Genomic DNA, 17,291 nt, shown 5'->3' with positions numbered 1-17,291 from the left:
CTGCTGCCATTGTAGCTCTCAGCTGTCAGGATTAGAAAACCAGTGTTGTACAGAACCGTATGCACAATCACGCCGAGTGATAATCTACTCCTGATGGTGGGGCACAATGGACAAAGACAGAACCAAAGAAGAAGAGAAAAACAGAAAACAAAATGAAAAGGATAAAAATGTTAGCATATGAAAACAGGATGCTATTACATGTTTGTGCAAACCGTAAAACTACTATAGAAAGAGAGAGAAATCCCGTTTTCAGCTTTTAATATTAATCTTGGGCAACTCCATTGGTTTCAATCAAGTTACACTGCATTGCACCTTCCTGAATAAAATTTGGCCAAGTCACACCATCCAAATAAACAAAAAATATGTATGGGTAAACTTCTGTATCATGTATCAGATCCAAACCTAGAGGCTGATACTGAAATACTGGTAAAAAAATTTGAGGTTTTTTTAAGTCCAAACTTCTAAACCTGAGCATTAACCTTTAACACAGAATTCTAAGCTTGGTTTCTCAGCAAAACACAATCCAAAACTGAGAACTTAATTGCTTAATCCTGACATAGAGAATATTGTTTTGGTTTTCGTTCTTATGAATGTTTCAACACAGCACCTAGTCTTACCAGTCCTGCAAGGAAAATGTTTCATAAACATCTCTTTTCTACAGATCTTTAGATCAAATTTTATGCTGGCATACCTGCACACTGTTTAAATGTTATTTTTAAATATTAGCAGTGGTATAAATTAGAAACCTATTTTTGTGTATCTCCTGATCCATCTGAAGATACATGTGAAACAATGACCATGAATTTTGCGTGCAGCAGTACTGTCAAAAAGAAAATAATGAAAAAAATTGCTCATTTTCCAACATATTGAACATTTATGCATCTGAAAAACAGAATCTTACCAAGAGTGTACGTGCCTGTATTGCTTGATTCTAGAGACCAGGATTCTCTTATGTGAAATTGCAGAGTAAATGGAGACCAAAAACTTATCTCAGTTTCAATATCCAAAGACTGAAGCACTGAAACTAGCGAGGACCTTTGAAACCAACAAATTTTGTAACTCCCAGAAATTCTACAATGTTGTTTTCCCATTACAACAGCCATACGTTATCATCATCCAGGCAATGAGCTCTCTCTGCTTGCCAAAGCAAAGCACACAAGATGCAAAGAGAATGGGCAGAGCAGCAGCAAAGAGACAGACTAGATGCCATCTAGGGCCCATCAGCCGGATTACACACAGCTGGTGACCAATCAACCAAGCAAAATCCAATGTAATACTCTGTCATTAATACAATTAAAGTGGAAGCGCTTGGCATCCATCATCAGCTCCTCCAATGACTCTCCCTGGCTCAGCAGCAGCCTTGTGCCCTCCTTTATAATTAAATCTGTAAAAGAATATACAACTATTTGCCCATTGTAAAAAGCAAGTATTGGCACGTTCTGCCGAGCTGCAGCCTATAAATTGCTGGGCAACACACTCACAATGATCACTGAACCTGCTTTAAAGTAATCTGGATTTAAAAAAATCAGATCTGTGATGACAGCAAGAGCAATGACATTAACAAAACTCTAAAAATTCAGCAAAGAGAGGCGCTTAGGGGAAGATGGACAGCAGTTTACAAGCCTGTGAAGATGTCCACATTTAGACAGCTCATTTGCTTGCAAGAAAATGAGAATGCATGGGCAGAGCAGAACAAGGCTCCTCTTCTTTTGCTACTGAATTCAGCAAGAACATAGTCTCACAGACAGACCTTTCTGAGGTCATTGTTGCCACTGCAAAAAGCAAACTTCTGACAAATGCTACGTTTTCCTACATTTGGGACCCCTCAATCTGGAACATCTTTCTCCTGAAATACCCAATCCAACAAAAAAAAAAAGTAATTTATCAGAGAGAAAATGAACTCTGGCAGAAGAAAGGAAAGACAGTGCATGGGCAGCCCCACTCATTTTGTATCAGCTGTTATTTTTAAGTGATCTCATCTACAGATGAAAAGTCATTGGTAAGACCAAATAGAATTCTTTCTCTTTCCACAAAAACATCCAAGACATAACCTGTCACTGCCAAACTAACAATGACAAACCCTGTTTTTTAGACCCCAGGAAGGAAAGCAAAAGCAGAACTGCAGAAATCTTTGAAATCCAGTATCTTGCCTCAGGCTGCCCCACTACTTGATTCTTAAACGACAAGAAAAAGGGAACTAGCAAATGGTCTTTCCCCTGGTATTCAGTCCCAATTTCTCATAATCAGCAGTTTAAAGTTTTCCTAAGCTGGTGATTGCATCTCTTGAATTAGGATAATTGTGCTTAATTACCTAATTCCTTTTTAACCTATTTACACTTAGGGCCACAATACCCCACATCATTTCCAAGTTTTGCACTTGAACTTTGTGGGAAAAGTGTTTCTTTCTTGTTTTTAACTTAGTGATTGCTAATTTTATTGAAATTTCACTATTTCTGCTCTAATGAAAGAGTTAGGATTTATTCTGTACTCATTTTTTCTTTATTTTTCATGGTATCACATCCTCTGTCTCCCAAATTGCCTCACTTCCAGAACAACTCCTAATCTATATAGCTTTGATTTGAACAGAAATTATTTCTCCACTAGTCAAGAAATGCTGAATGACACGACCTCAAAATATGATCCCTTGGGTTGCCAGCACTCAAGGCTATCACCAATGACATTACCTGAGACCATTCCAGATGGTGACTGGAGCAGTGGGATTGCTTCACGGAGTCTCAATTTTCAACTGTTTCATTTTAGGTATGACTACCACATACCACTTTTCATGACGACCACATGAAAGCCATGGACAGGTCAGGTAACATTTAGTATTCCTCATTTTCTCTTGAAGAAATTGAAAAAAAAATATGCAGAAGGTGCACTGGAAGGGTTTTTTATATATTTTTTTTATATTGCATCCACATCAGCAGCCACGTAACTCTCACCTCCTCTAAAACACAGGCATACACTTGTGTGAAGGATGAGCAACAAGTGCAGGAGGAAGCGCCCGAGTAGAGCACAGCATCGAAAACGACCACAACCTGGACGACGAGCATCCTAGACAGCAAAAAGAAAACCATCCTAGGGAGACATAGAATTTGTTACAGAAAAAGGACACTGAAAGCCAGCAGTGGCACCTAAAAATCAAGAGACTGATTGGCTCAAAAGATGAGATTTAAAAAGAAGCACACATAGGATGATTTCTGCCTTCTGGATTATCCAGACTGACGTTTTCACATTTTCCATCTCTACCACAACACATACTTTATTGCCTATTTTATTTTTACCTCTTAAATAAAAATCTAGACTGTACACGTTTTCTTGGTGTTGATGCTACAAGATTGCAAGATTATAGGAAACACATAAAAATTGAGAGTAATGATCTGATAATGAATTTTCTTTTTCCATTTCTTGTTCTTTTCACTATACTCACAATTTACATGACTGTCTTGGATAGCTCACGTTCAAAACGTATCTGTAATCTTAGCACTTCCAAATGATAGAAACTTTCCTATCACTTGCATTCCTATCCCTACCAATCAAAATACCTAAAACGAAACAGTTGAAAATTCAGACTCCGTGAAGGAACCCCACTGATGACGGTGGATTGAGTCACTTTCCCATTCTAAACAAGAAAAGGAAAAAGACTTTTTTTTCTCTTTTTTTAATACTATAACTATTTCTAAAGGCACTTGTTGGAAGCTGCTTTAAGACTTAGACTATTATAATAGATGTCTATGTGATTTTAGTGCCTTAATGAAGTTTGGTCATTAGGAAACGCGGAGCACCTGGCACCTCAAAACAAAGTTTGGGTTTAAGTAATTCAAATGGAGTACTACTAGTACTAAAACACATAACAAAACCAAAGGAAAATGTATTTAGTCTTGTATTTCTTGGAAGCTGAAAACATTCAATTGAATTCAATATTTGCCACTAGGCAAAAATTTTTTAAAAGATTCCCATTAGAATTAAATATATTTTCATATTTGCATATAAACAAAAAACACACCCTTTCTTAACATACAAGAAAAAGCTGCTGGAAAAATACTAAATGTTAGCAGGAAAATAATCAGTTATGTCATGGACTAAAAAAAAACCCAAACTAAATCATTCATAATAATTATAAATCAGTATTTTTTTCCTATGTAAAAATATATCAGTAGCAGAAATAAACCCTCTTAGTAATGAGTTATTAAAACCTGTACTATATCTGTAAAGTATTAACAATACTGTATTATAGCTTGCACAGACCATTTATAAATTCTCTTGTTTTTGCCAAGACAATCTTGCCAGACTTATTTTAATGACATTTTTTACTTTGTAATGAATATTCATAATGGAAGTACTATATAAACAGTTATTCCTACAATCACTGTGAAATGAAAAATTTGAGGCTGAAAGATAAAAGTATAGCAGATAACAGAATAACGGTCTCTGGGTTACAGTGTTTGAATGAGACTAATCATAATCCTCTAGAATTTTTTAATTTCATAGCCATAAAACAGCACTTCCCCTAATCCATAGAATTCCCTATTTGTTGTCTCAAGAAAATTAAAAGTTTTATTGGTCTAAAAAAACCAAACCCACATCTAGAAATAAAAGCACAAACTAAGAGGTATTTTTAATTTTGTCCATTCAGAATTTATAACTATTACTATTTGCACTCTTACAGCAAGCACTTTATGTGATTACAGTCATAATGGTTATGCTGCAATAGCTCAGTAATTTCCGTGAGCAATCGGGAGAACAACAAACTAGAGAAAAGAAGTAGATTCTATATTTTTGCATTGCCAGAAATCCATTTGTTTGCAATCAAGGCAATAAGAAGTTTATTATTCGTATGTGTACTGTCCCAGCTCCTGAATTGGCCGGTCATGGACCAGGACGCCTTTGCGACAGACCCTGCATCCACCCAGAACAAAAATACAGTCCTCATCCCAAAAGGTTCATACACCTTTTTGCCTAAACAAATAAAACAAAAAAATACAACCACCTAAACTTTGCGGCTTTTTTACAGCATCTTATTCATGTTGTAAGAAACTACTGTGTTTATTCTTAAGTGATGCTGAGCACAAAGCAGATTACACCAATTTTATCAACGGTAAACCTACCTTGCATTTATGTAAGGTCAGCACATGCAACTAAGGTAGAAGAAAAGGCTCTGATGCTACCTACCTCGCAGCAGTTTTTCTGTACAGCCATTCTTTTTATGCAAATCAAGGGAGGACAGACACAAACAAGCAAACATGAAATAATTAATAACTTCTGATGAGTGCCACAGTTAGCAACTTTAATAGCCTATGCGTCACCAAGAACTGGTTTTCTAGAGATCACATTTTTCTGATACTGTCATTGAAACACTACTCAGTATTTTTTTATGACAAGAAGATACCAGACCACTTCTGGAATCATGATGTCTAGACTTCAAGATCAAAAAAATGGTTTCAGAACAGGAACGCTACTTTCCCACCAGACTTCCTCAGATCCTACATTCTTTGTGTTGAACTACCCAACACTTGTAAGTGGTATGAATGTGCACAAGACTGGATGGTAAAGGTCTGAGTCATTCACACAAGAATAAACAAAAGTCAAAGAAAAAAAATATTTAATTAAGTTTTACACATTTACATGTTCTGGTAATAACTTTCACTAGATGTCTTCACTTTAATATTTCCGTATTTTTGTTTGAAAGCTTCTTAAAAGAAGTTCTATCTGTTCTCTCTAGCTTAATTTTTTTCATAGACATACACACAGTAACAAGTTTCATATTTATGGAGAAATTCGGGGGAAGGAGACAGGGTAAGGTGGATTTGGGGTTTTTTGCCTGTAATGTATTGGGGCTTGCAAGCTCTAATCCTTGTCTGTTACCGTGTACATCTCATTGTAACTGCTAACGGGAACATGGGTCCCGCAGCAGAAGCTAGCCCAAGGCAAATCCCTCATCATGGGTACAGTGGAGATATCCAGTTCTCAAAACCAACTCTTTTCCTCCACAAATCTGCTTCTGTCAGCTGCACACCTTGTTAATGCATGTGCAGTCTTTAGTGACTTAGTATTCTACAAGGCAAAGTTTTTGCTGCTTCAGTTATTTTTGCCCAAATTTGGCCAATGTAGAAGCACTGGACAGAGAAGTGGAAAAAAAAAAAATCATAGTTCACAAATATTCAGTGGAGAGTTACTAGATTTTTGCATATTTATTTCTTACGTTTCTTTTCAATGGGTCTTCTCCATTCCAGAGGTAACTACAGTTTTCTGTTGCTCTGGGCAATACTGGCTTGCATTTAGAAACCTCTCCCCTACTCTTAGTTATGGCTGGGTGAATAGAAAAAAACATTCATGTATTTGCTGGCCAAAGTAAACCAATTCAGATACAGCAGACAAGAGTCCTAAACTTCTAGGCAAGATGAAGTCAAATTAACACAACCAAACTATGCAAAGCATAGACCACTGAAAAACATTTCATTCATTCTAAAACTGAATGTGGCTTCTTCTTTTACAAGTTACTCTAAGTATCTTTAACCTTTTCTTCCAATGTCATTTTAGAGCAAAGTCCTGTGAGTTAAGTGAGGTTTCAGTGGGTACTCCATAGCAGGTTTTCTCTCAATCCATTCCCCTACAAGAGGACTGTGGGGGCTTATTCCAAAAGCAAGAGGCATGTTTGATTTTAATGAAGAAAGTCAGATGGATGGCTACAGGAAAAAACTCCTTTCTGTGAAACTGATGAGAATGAGCATGAAAGCTTCTGCACTGCTTAATACCATTTTTAAGAGCATGTTCACCTATTCTGGATTCATCCAGATACTCCTCTCAAAAAAAGGTACAGAATTTAACTATTACTAGAATTTTCACATGAGAAGATTCTCAGATGAGTATGAAACACAACTTTATGTCTGCTTTTACAGCTCATTGCCACATTTAACTTCAAAAGCTATTATAAAGTTGCAATAAAAACAAGCAGACATAGTTAAGTGTTTCACTATAACACAATCATTAAGAGGAAAAACAGAAAGTGGAAGCTTTCTAAAAGATAGTTATACAGTCAGTCAAATTTTATGTTTGATCATTTCTATCTTCTCTTCAAATAAAGGAAAAGGATGACAGTCATTGAAGGAGATGGATAATGAGTTACAACCTAAGTTATGAAATTTTCTGCAAAGAAGTAAAGTATGTTAAAGTCTCAGAACACAGCAGACTTGCAGAGACTGCATGAATGCTTATCTTGGTGATGATACTTTTGGAACTTATGAGAGTCTCAAATAAGGTAGCAGTAGCCTCGAAAGAACTGGAAACTGCAGGTTGTTTCTGAGGACAGCATTAAGATGGCTTGCAGCAACTGCTGCACAGATTTGGAGGTGAGGGGGTGGAAGGTAACACTATTTTTTTCTATAAATTCATTTAATACACCAATACATATAATAACCCTTCTGTCGGCACAATAATATACTGTTCTGGGACACTCTGGTTCTATTTCAGTACTTGCCTAAATAGGTCACAAAAATTATTAAAAGAAATTCTTAAAGCATGCTGCTTTTTCTGAAAAAGCATACAGGTTATCCACATTTTCATGAAATCAAAAATTAAAAAATGCCCACTCTTCCACAGGCAATTTATGAAATTATAATTTTTGTTAACATTCTTCATACTATACATACCAGGAGAACATATCCTCTCCCTTAAGAATGTTCAGATCATAACCTTCCAATCTTTTCCAATTTGCATCAATATACTTGAGATGCTCATAGTGTAATCCCATTAAAAATTGTTCTGCTTTCTTAGGAGATTATATCAAACTTTACCTATTTCCCACTTGGGCAGAACAGGTAAGAAGTTTTTTGTTAATAAGATATAGTGGTTCACCCACTTCTGCACGGCCTGTTAGCAGTCCTTGGGAACAGCACATCTGTAAGCTCAACCTTGAATCCCAAGGTAAAGAACAAATCTCTGGAGCAAATGACTGGCTAACACTTGCCATTCAAGTTCTCATCATTACCATCACTTAGCTCCAGTTCAAATGAAAAATATCAACTTCCTATGTTTAGCTGAGCATATAATTTATGGATTTCGCTAAAAGCTAAAGATTCTCTTGTTTTACAGCTTTTGTAATAGGCTTTGTCTTATGAGATAAGCAGATGAAATAATAAAACAAGAATGAGAATGACGTCTTCAACTCTACTGAGTTGGGCCTTGAAAAAAGACGCACATTCCTATAGCTGCAGTTAGACTTTATTATCGCATGGGAATTTTGGCAACTTCCTCAAGCTGATTAGACATCATTATGCTGCTTAATTACAAATAGAAACTTTTCATACTTGTCTGCATGTTTTCAGTATAAGTTTACAAAAAAAGAGTAAACATCTTAATTTGTGAGGAAAGACAGCATTATTTTTCTTAGTTGAATTTTACCAATACAGCTGATAGGGTTCTTGTTTGGCTATTGGGAAACTGTCAAAGATGTGGATATATGGATGGATGGATGGATGGATGGATGGATGGATGGATGGATGGATAAAGCAAAATCCTCTTTCTAGAAATACACTCCAGCACAAATTTATTGATTGCATCTTTGGTCCAACCAGATTTAGTAGAGATCTTATTCAGGATCTTATCCTGGAATTACTTTTTTTTTTCCCATGCTTCATTTTACAACAAAAACATGGCTTTACAGAAGGAAATGGTTCCATCTTAGCATTCAAAAGCTTGATTTTTCAGTTCGCTAACAAAACACAAAGTTGAAAATTTTACTGAATCTTACAAATACTGAGCACATCAACATAATGCAGCCCTTTTTTATTTCTAATTTGTATTCTATAACCATAAATCCAACTATTCAAATTTACCAGTAGCATTTTCCTGAACGCCTAAATTTAAATGCTTGAGAAGAAAGAACAATCCTGCAATCCTGAAGTTATGTTTATTCCCCTATGGATTCTATTCTTTGATTCCATAACGAAAAAATATGAAAACTACCAGTCAGTACCAATAAAAAAAATCTAAAACCCTTATGATTTGATACACAATCTCCTTGACTGTACCTTTGTTTCCTACTGACATTTACAACACTATAAACATCTTTAGCACCACACAACCACCACAGAGTTTTCAGTGTTTCACTGGGAAAGATTTGACATGAAATCACATTCCTGCTGATGGCTGCTTGCTTCTAAAATAAAACCTTTGTACACATTCTTATGTTGAAAAAGAAGTTTACACGTACATATGATCCTCCTCTTCAGACATGACATGGCATTTTGCTATTGAATTTTATGACATAGTTTGCCAGACTAATTACAGTTTAAGTATCTGTTTTCTATTTTTGCCAGAATCTAATAGCAGGGTTTTGGTTTTTTCCCCATCCTTACAGAGTTTCAGCGACTGTCAATGCCCCTAGAGAGAATCAAGTGCAATTGTTAGTGACTGATATCTGGAACAATTCCTCAGAACAGTAGTTACAGATCAGTTTTTCTCAATTTATAGCATTTTGAATACTTTTAATACAAGCTTCCAGAAAAAGGTGCAAAACAATCCCCATCTCTCGCCAAAAAGCAAAACAAACGTGCAATACTTTCTGGCATTTTTGAGTGTGACAGCTACAAAGCGATTGCTCCCTGTGAAGCTTGTCCTGGAACCTCTTGCAGGCCCACTGATGCAGAGAGATTCCTACGCTCTTTGAAAGTCAACAGGACTCCACAAAGGCTTAAAAATCTACATTTAAGATTAGCATTTTGCAGATACAAATTCATAAATAATGTTACAATTTATATTTCTGTATGGTTTTAAAACCTGCTTGCAATCACAAAATTGGATGAACAGTGCGCCTCTATCTTGTTAATATACTCTTTTAGTGCGTTTATAGTATATGTAAATGTTTATAGTAAATTCAAGATTCAGGTGGACTTGGCTTAAATGAAGGTATCAACATTTATAATCCAGATAAACTCCTCCTTTCTCCTCAATTTGCACATAGCATATAATCCATCTTTAAAATAGTCTTTCCAAAAAGACAAGAGTTAGCCCTTGTCACAGAATGATAGGACTGGAACAGATCTCATGAGGTCATCTAGTCCATCACTCAGCCGTAAAGCAGCAGCAACTGTATATGCACCTGTCCTGTCAGATATTCAGCTTACTTGTTCTTACAGATGGATAATGGAGATTCCACAAATATACAAGACATTTGTTCCACTGCTTCATTATCTTTAGCATTTAGACAGGTTTTTCTAACATCCTTTTAATACTGTCCCATAACCTTTTCTTCTTCTATTCAGCAGGGAAGTAAGAAACAGGTCTTTTTTGCAGTAGCAGCCTTTTACGTACTAAACATGCATGACTCCATGGTCAGGCTAAGAAATCCCAGTTTCTTCAAATCTTCTCTCATATTTCTTAGGCCCATGCTGATTTTTGTTGTTCTTCCTAAATTTCTCTACAATTGCTAGTCTTTTCTTGAAACACAGCACGTACTACTGCACTAATCAGCTAATACCTTACAAAGGACAAATATTACCTTATGTACCTTGAAGACTTCATTTCTCCTAAATATGCTAATGTGTCTGTTTCTGTTTGATTAAAATTGAGAACTTGCAAATCTTGACATATCATTCACAACTCCACTGAATTCCAAAACCTACATATAATCAACTTCTCCATGTCTCGTAAATACCTAATTAAACAAAGTGATCAGGGTCCAGGAGGTGGCCAGGGAAATCAGTAAAGCCATGGAAGAATCAGGATTCAAGATGCTAGTTTGCCCCAGCTGTACAAGGGTGTGAGCTGGCTCTGCTGCTTCTGTTGCTCCATTTCTTTCCCTATGCCATGACCAAATCAATTCTCCCCCATGCAACTTAATCAGCTCCCTCATTCCTTGCATACCACAGCCACCCATAATGTCCTCACTTCTACAAGTTTGCACAAATCTCTCCACACTCTCAATTTTACCCTCATTTCACCCTGCAATCTTTCTTCCCCCCAAGACACTTCCTTCCTTCTATTTCTAGCAATTGCCTTTATCGTCTATTCCAACTTTCACCTTGCCTATCCTCATCAGCAACCCTGTAGAAGCGGGGTGGATTTTAGTCACATTTAAATATGCAAAGCTTATTTTTAATTTCCTGATAATAACTTTTAAACTTCACCAATGCTGAAAATTTGTTTTGAACACGTTCAGTCCTCCATTAATTTAGACAACATAAAAACGGTGTTATTATTGCAAAGGGAGTCACAATGGCATGATTCTTCAAAAGTTTGGGTTTTTTTACAATGCAGACCTGAATATACATGTTCCAGTGTATTCTATGGCTTTCTCTTCTCATATCAGATACACAACTAATTGTTCAAGACGATTTACAGTGGATTAAGTTTTCCCTCACCTGCTTAAATCCTCTCATGCACTGAGGTTGCAAACATTACTTATTTAAGAAGCATTAAAAGATGTCAGTGGAAGTATTTTGTTTTAGAATTTATTCTATTTTTTTTCCAACGGAAAAAGTAGAAAGAGAAGATGCAATTATTAGCAGAGGGAATTGAAAGCTTTTATTTAACAAGTAGAAATAGCAGGAAGAACTCAAACCAGAGATAGATGCATTAATATGGGATGATTTCCACACAGTATTCATACTTTTTCTTATTTTTGCATAAACATATATCAGGCTGGCAATCACTCTTAAACAGTAACAACAAAGCATACCATATGATCCAGAGAAATCTTCTTTAATCATTATATTGGCAAATATAAGGGGGAGGGTATGAGGTTTTTTAAAAGAAATATGTATCCCTGATTGTTACTTCATTTCTTTCTAGCACTTTCCCGGAAAAAAAAGATTTTTTTTTTTTTTCTTTTCATTCAGAACTTTGAATCAGGCAGTAAAAAAAAAACATCCAAAGCAGCAATTCAATCCTAAATTTATACTTATAATTAGATTTTGGGGTTTTATTTTCAATGGTGCCATTATCTCGGTACTCTTGTCTTGAAAATGTAATACTGCCTCTGTATTTTTCCAAAACAATCACAACATTCCTGTAGTCTCTATAAACTTGCCTTAACTGTTGCTATAATGCTAAGTTTTGGTGAAGGGAACTGGGATTTAGTACTGTTATACAAACGGTGGGGTCAGGCTCTGCCATCCATTCTCACAATGAGCGATACATCTCATCTGCCGGAGGTCCCACTCAGCATTAACAAAAGCAGAAGAATTTGGCCTGTTACTGCGAGCAGCTTCCCACACTCACCTGCTACGTTAAAAATAGTTACTACCCGAGATCCCGCTATACCATTCTCCCACATATGGAAGCCTAAGTAGTAGTAACTGCGTGCCATTTGCAGCAGCAGCAAGAGTACTCGATACAAACAGAATCTACCTAGTGCACACATACCGCATCACACCATACTGCCTGCATATGCACTACATATATCTGTGGACATGTAGCAGCAACGTTGTGCTTTAAGGTTTCGTATCTACCAGGTTTTAAAAATAACTACACAAATAAATAAAACAGCTTTTGAATTTTAAGACTGAGGAAGGTCAGAGAATATGAACTTGGAAAGGAAGGCGCAATTTTGCTTTGCATACATGGGTTTTACTGCTACCTTCAGAAAACACAGGAAAACAACATGTCAAGCATAAACATAGTTAACAAAAGTATCTGCACTTTGTTTATACATGCTCCTTAAATCTGAAGCATCAAACCTCTGTCAGATAACAACCCTGTTTTGAAAGCCAATTTTGACTTGCATACAAGAGAGATCCAGAATGGACAGAAACAAATACTCTACAAATAACTTTTGCTATGAATACTCTGCCTTAAGTGACTGTTTGCAAAATAATTTACATGCAATGACATATACATGTACACAAACAGACTAACAATATCTGGTCCTTTGATTAGAAATCAATAAAAGATCTTTGTAGCGAAGATCTGCAGACTGTTTGTCCCATTCTGTAAACAAATGATGACTCCTCGGCAATCTTTCAATTACTCACAACTATTTTAAAGCACTCTGAATAATCATACTGAAAAATATACTGAGTAACTGATAAATAAAACATTAAATGTCACAGAAAGCATACAAGTCTGCATTTTGTTACCATATTAGTATATGTATTGAACAATAAAAATAAGACTGTATTTGCATTTTCAAGAGCAGTTTGAACAAGTTGTTTCCAGGTGAACAATTTTCTTTTCCATTTATTTCTACAATATTGCACTTATAGACAATTTGCAATAGACTTCTAGTAATTTTCACAGAAATTTGCCCACCATACAAAAAAAAATGAGAAGCAGTAGCCTAACCGCTAACAAAGGTGCTGTCACTGTGTTAAGAACTGCTTCCAAAAGAGACTGATAAGGGAGTTAGTTAACTCCTGAAAACCACAGGGAACAACATATTTTGCAAATTGTTAGGGATTGGGGTTTTTAATTAAAAGCTTGTGTAATAAATCAATAGCAACATATGACTAACACTACAATAGAAATAGATTCCACTTTGTACCAACTGTGGGATTTCAGTGGGAAATTACATTGAGGCTTCACAATCTTTGAGCACCATTAGAAGATAAAATTCATTAAGGACTACATTTGCTCTCTTTTTACTATAAATATCAATTAAAACATATCATGTGTTACAGTTCCACAAAAAAAAAAAAAAAAAAGCGCTCTGTTGCATAGACCAAAGCCATTAGACTAAGCCCTTGAAGGAAACAAGCTCTTTCAGCTAGGAGCCTTTTTCTTCATACCCATAGTCCACCGAAGTGGGACGACGCTTGGAAACAGAACTGTATCCCTTTTACAGCTTGCATTCCTGTTCCGTTTGTTTCCAGTCAAGATGCGGACAGTTCCCCGAAACAGAAGTACTCTAGAGGTACTGCTATGTTACAGCATTACCTCCCAGGCTAACAACAAATTAGCACTGATCCCTGCTCCTTAAACTCTGCTGTGACTCCAGGTACAAGATTCCCACCATGCAAAAGCCAGTTCTGCCTTACCACATGCAGGGCTGTAGATATGAGCCAGGCTGAGACTGCCAAAGCACATACACACACTTTATTGCTTGACGCACAGAGAAAAATGCCACCAGGACAGAGAAGTCTCGAAGACTGAAGGATCTGTGCGGTTGCCGTCCTTGTGGCAGGAAAGCAACGTTGCCTTGTTGACCTGCAGAGGCCCTCTCAGAAACAGCGAGAGTAAGAGAGGACTGAGGAAGAGGATGCACCACAATAAATATTACATGGACTATAGAAGTCTTCCTTCCCTACCTGAAGCAAACAAAAAGCTGAACTAGTCAGCTGTAGTAAATGGAGGCGGGAACCAGGCCACAAACTTAACGAGCAACAGTACTGACGGGGACCTGCAGCTCTGCAGACAGGTACTGCCTCAGGGCAGGGCTCCGCTAGTCAAGGCTGCAGAGAGAAGCGGGGACAATGCTCCCTTCGTCAACACACAAGAAATATTATCTTCTTTGGTCCTCTCAACCACAGCAACAGCCTTTTTTTTTTTTCTGTGCACATTCCTGGGGGAACAAAACTTGAAGCCAGAAAGCACAAGGCAATCCTGTGCATTGCATCTTCTGAAAGCTGACTCCTCTGACTCCCTCTGCAGCGGCCGTCACGCAACCAGAGACAACACACATTGACAAAGCGAGACCAGCACGTAGGCTAGCAAGGTACGAAGAGCAAGACTGCTACTGGCTGCAGACTACTGCACTGGTGTGAAACACTGAGGACTAGGACTTCCACAGGATCGGTGATCATGAACTACAGATGGAAACTGTATTTACACTGAATTGTCTAAGGGATGGAACTGAGCAGACAGTCTGTCAGTGAGAAAGACAGGAGCTACTTCTATTCCAGTGTCAGAAACTGCAACAGCAACAAGTAATAGGATTCATAAAAGGTATCCAGAGAGCAGCAGTAAAAACTGTCCCTGCCATAAGGAGAAAGGAGATGCTAGAGATAACCTCACACTGTGTCGCAACCTGTCACCTGATCTCAAAATGGACCACACCAACAGATGATGGGAACAGACCCTATGAAAAACAGTCTTGCCACGAGTGCATCTCATCAACCTGCGGCAGCCAAGACTTGTCTCTTTCAAGCTTTGTCAATGTTGTGCAGCTTGTCGTGCTAACACAGAGCCATTTCAGGAGCCAGCAAAGCCTCTGCAGACCCAGGCAGTGTGTTCACAGGGACGTGTCCGCACAGTCACTCTTGTGTTTGCACATGAAAGACTTCTCCCTTCCCCAGACAGACTGATTTCCAGTGCAAGGCAGGAACCTCCATTCACAAATAGAATGTCGGTACGAGATCAAGATCGACACCCACACTTGCACCCTGTGTGTCTGCAAACCCTGTCTGCAAATCCCATTTGGGGGATGCCAGCTAGGAAAGAGGGTCCCCACTGACCTAACAGTGTAAGAAGTCCCCCACCAACTGACCCCTCTCATACTGGCTGGGGAAACACTGCCCAGCCGTAGCTGTGCAGTCACGCCGTGCAGGGGCATGGGGTGCAGAGGCAGCGGTGCACCGCTTACCCCCCCAGACTACGACAACCCCACGGATCACCAACCAGCTCCACGTCTGAACAGAAGAGACTGCGATGCGGCGGCACGAAGCAGAGACCGGGACCTGGAGGGAGACAGACCCTACCGAGCAAGTGCCAGACCTTAGCAGGGTCCTCCGCAGTCGGCAACCAGGGAGGGCCAAGGGCCGGCAGATACAGCCCCACCGCCGGAGCGGGATCCCCACGGAGCAGCCCACGGGTGCTCGCTCCCCGCACTGCCCCTCCGCCGGGGAGCAGGGGGACAAGGGGAAGCCTGAGAAAGCAACTGCCGGAGGTGGGGGAATGCGGAGAGAGGGAGTACCGAGGGGATGGGGACGCCTGGAGCGAGGGGGCCCGAAGGGCAGGGTGCTTGCCCCGGCGGGACAGGCGTACACACACGCACAAACACACACCGCTCCATCCCCGAGCGCCCTGGCGCCCAGACGACGCCGCCGCCGCATCGCCCGACACCGGAGACAGCCAACCGGTCTCCCCCGCGCACGGAGAAACCGGCTCCGACCGCCAGCACGGCCGGGCAGGAAGGCGGCTCCCCCGCACCCCCTCCCCGCGGGGCGCCTCGCACACCGCCCCCCCCCCCCCCCCGCGGCCAGGGCCGCGCTGCGGCAGCCGTACCGTGGGCAGCAGCGGCTCCATCTGCGCCCCTTGGTCCTGGGTCTCCATGCGGCGGCGGGGCCGCGGCGGCGGCGCCCTCCCCGCCGCCCGCCCGCGCGCGCTCCCCGGCCGCTGCGGGAGCCGCTGGGCTGCGCTGCGCGCCGCGCGCCGCCGCGCTCCCTCCGCGGATCAGGTGGCGCGGAGGCAGGAAGCGCGCGCCAGTCACATGGCTCCGCGCACCGCCGGCCCCAGCGCGGGGGGGGAGTGGGGGCAGGGGCCGGATCCACCTGCGGGATGCGGAGGGATCCTGCCGCCGCCGCCGCGGTAACGGCGAGCGGACGTCGCCCCTGCACGGCTGCGCCCGAGGACGCCGGTGCCATGAGTTCCTCCACACGGCACCTTTCCACCGGCGGGCTCTGCCCAGTCCCCGCGGCCGAGGGGACGGCGGGCCCCATGTCCGAAGAGGAAGGAGCGGGGAGCAGAGGGACCGGACCCCAAACGTGGAGCCCCGAGTGACACTACTGCAAACACCAAGACCCCGCTCGGGAGTTACCACTTTACGCCAGACTTCGGCCACAGACCGCCCCAGACTGTTGCTTCAGCACCATCCTGGGCCAAAACTCACTTTGATCCGAGCAGCAGCAGAGCGCTGAGAGCAGAGACCCTCTGCTCCGTGCTGCCAGGCTTTGACCCTCAGACACAGACAGCACCAGTCATGCCCTTCTACCTGCAAGTTACAAACGCATATCTGATTGCTATATCCTTCTGCATACATTAACAGGAGCCTTGTCCCCTTCTTCACCCAATTTTATCATTCAAGCCTGCTACATATTTAGCTTCTCCTGCAACTCAGTGGTTACATTTAGCCATACCAAAATCCCAACAAGCTACACAAGCGGTTGTCAAAGGCCAGATTTGGCTATCCAACTGAGCATAAGGATAGTTGAGCCCCCACAATACTTGTATTATTAAGGACACAAGTGTGATACTGCCTACCAAGACAGACAAGCCAATGAAGTTCTCATATTCATCACTCCCAGCACATCTCCCCAAAAAACATGCCCATTCAAACCTGTGTGCATAAGAATCAAAATGAACAGACCCCTGACTAGGAAAAAGAGGCTAACAAATAAACCTCTCTCTCCCCATTA

The 17,291-nt window shown here is 40.4% G+C and overlaps 1 protein-coding gene across 2 annotated transcripts in view; it reads right to left on the bottom strand.

Annotated features, from left to right (window-relative positions):
- The window catches only part of SLC4A10 (solute carrier family 4 member 10), a gene marked incomplete at its 5' end in the record, with an annotated part of 165,923 nt that extends 149,714 nt beyond the window's left edge, over nucleotides 1-16,209 (bottom strand). For both annotated transcript variants that reach the window (XM_082001332.1, XM_082001333.1), the window contains one exon: nucleotides 16,162-16,209. In XM_082001332.1, coding sequence (XP_081857458.1) covers nucleotides 16,162-16,209 — 48 coding nt within the window. The remainder of the gene's footprint in view (nucleotides 1-16,161) is intronic.
- Between the last annotated feature and the right edge of the window lie 1,082 nt (nucleotides 16,210-17,291).

This window comes from Phaethon aethereus (assembly GCF_964289735.1).
Source record: "Phaethon aethereus genome assembly, chromosome: 6".
Classification (NCBI taxonomy): Eukaryota; Metazoa; Chordata; class Aves; order Phaethontiformes; family Phaethontidae; genus Phaethon; species Phaethon aethereus.
The sequence above is the reverse complement of the archived record's forward strand: the minus strand, read 5'-3'. Positions and strand labels throughout refer to the sequence as shown.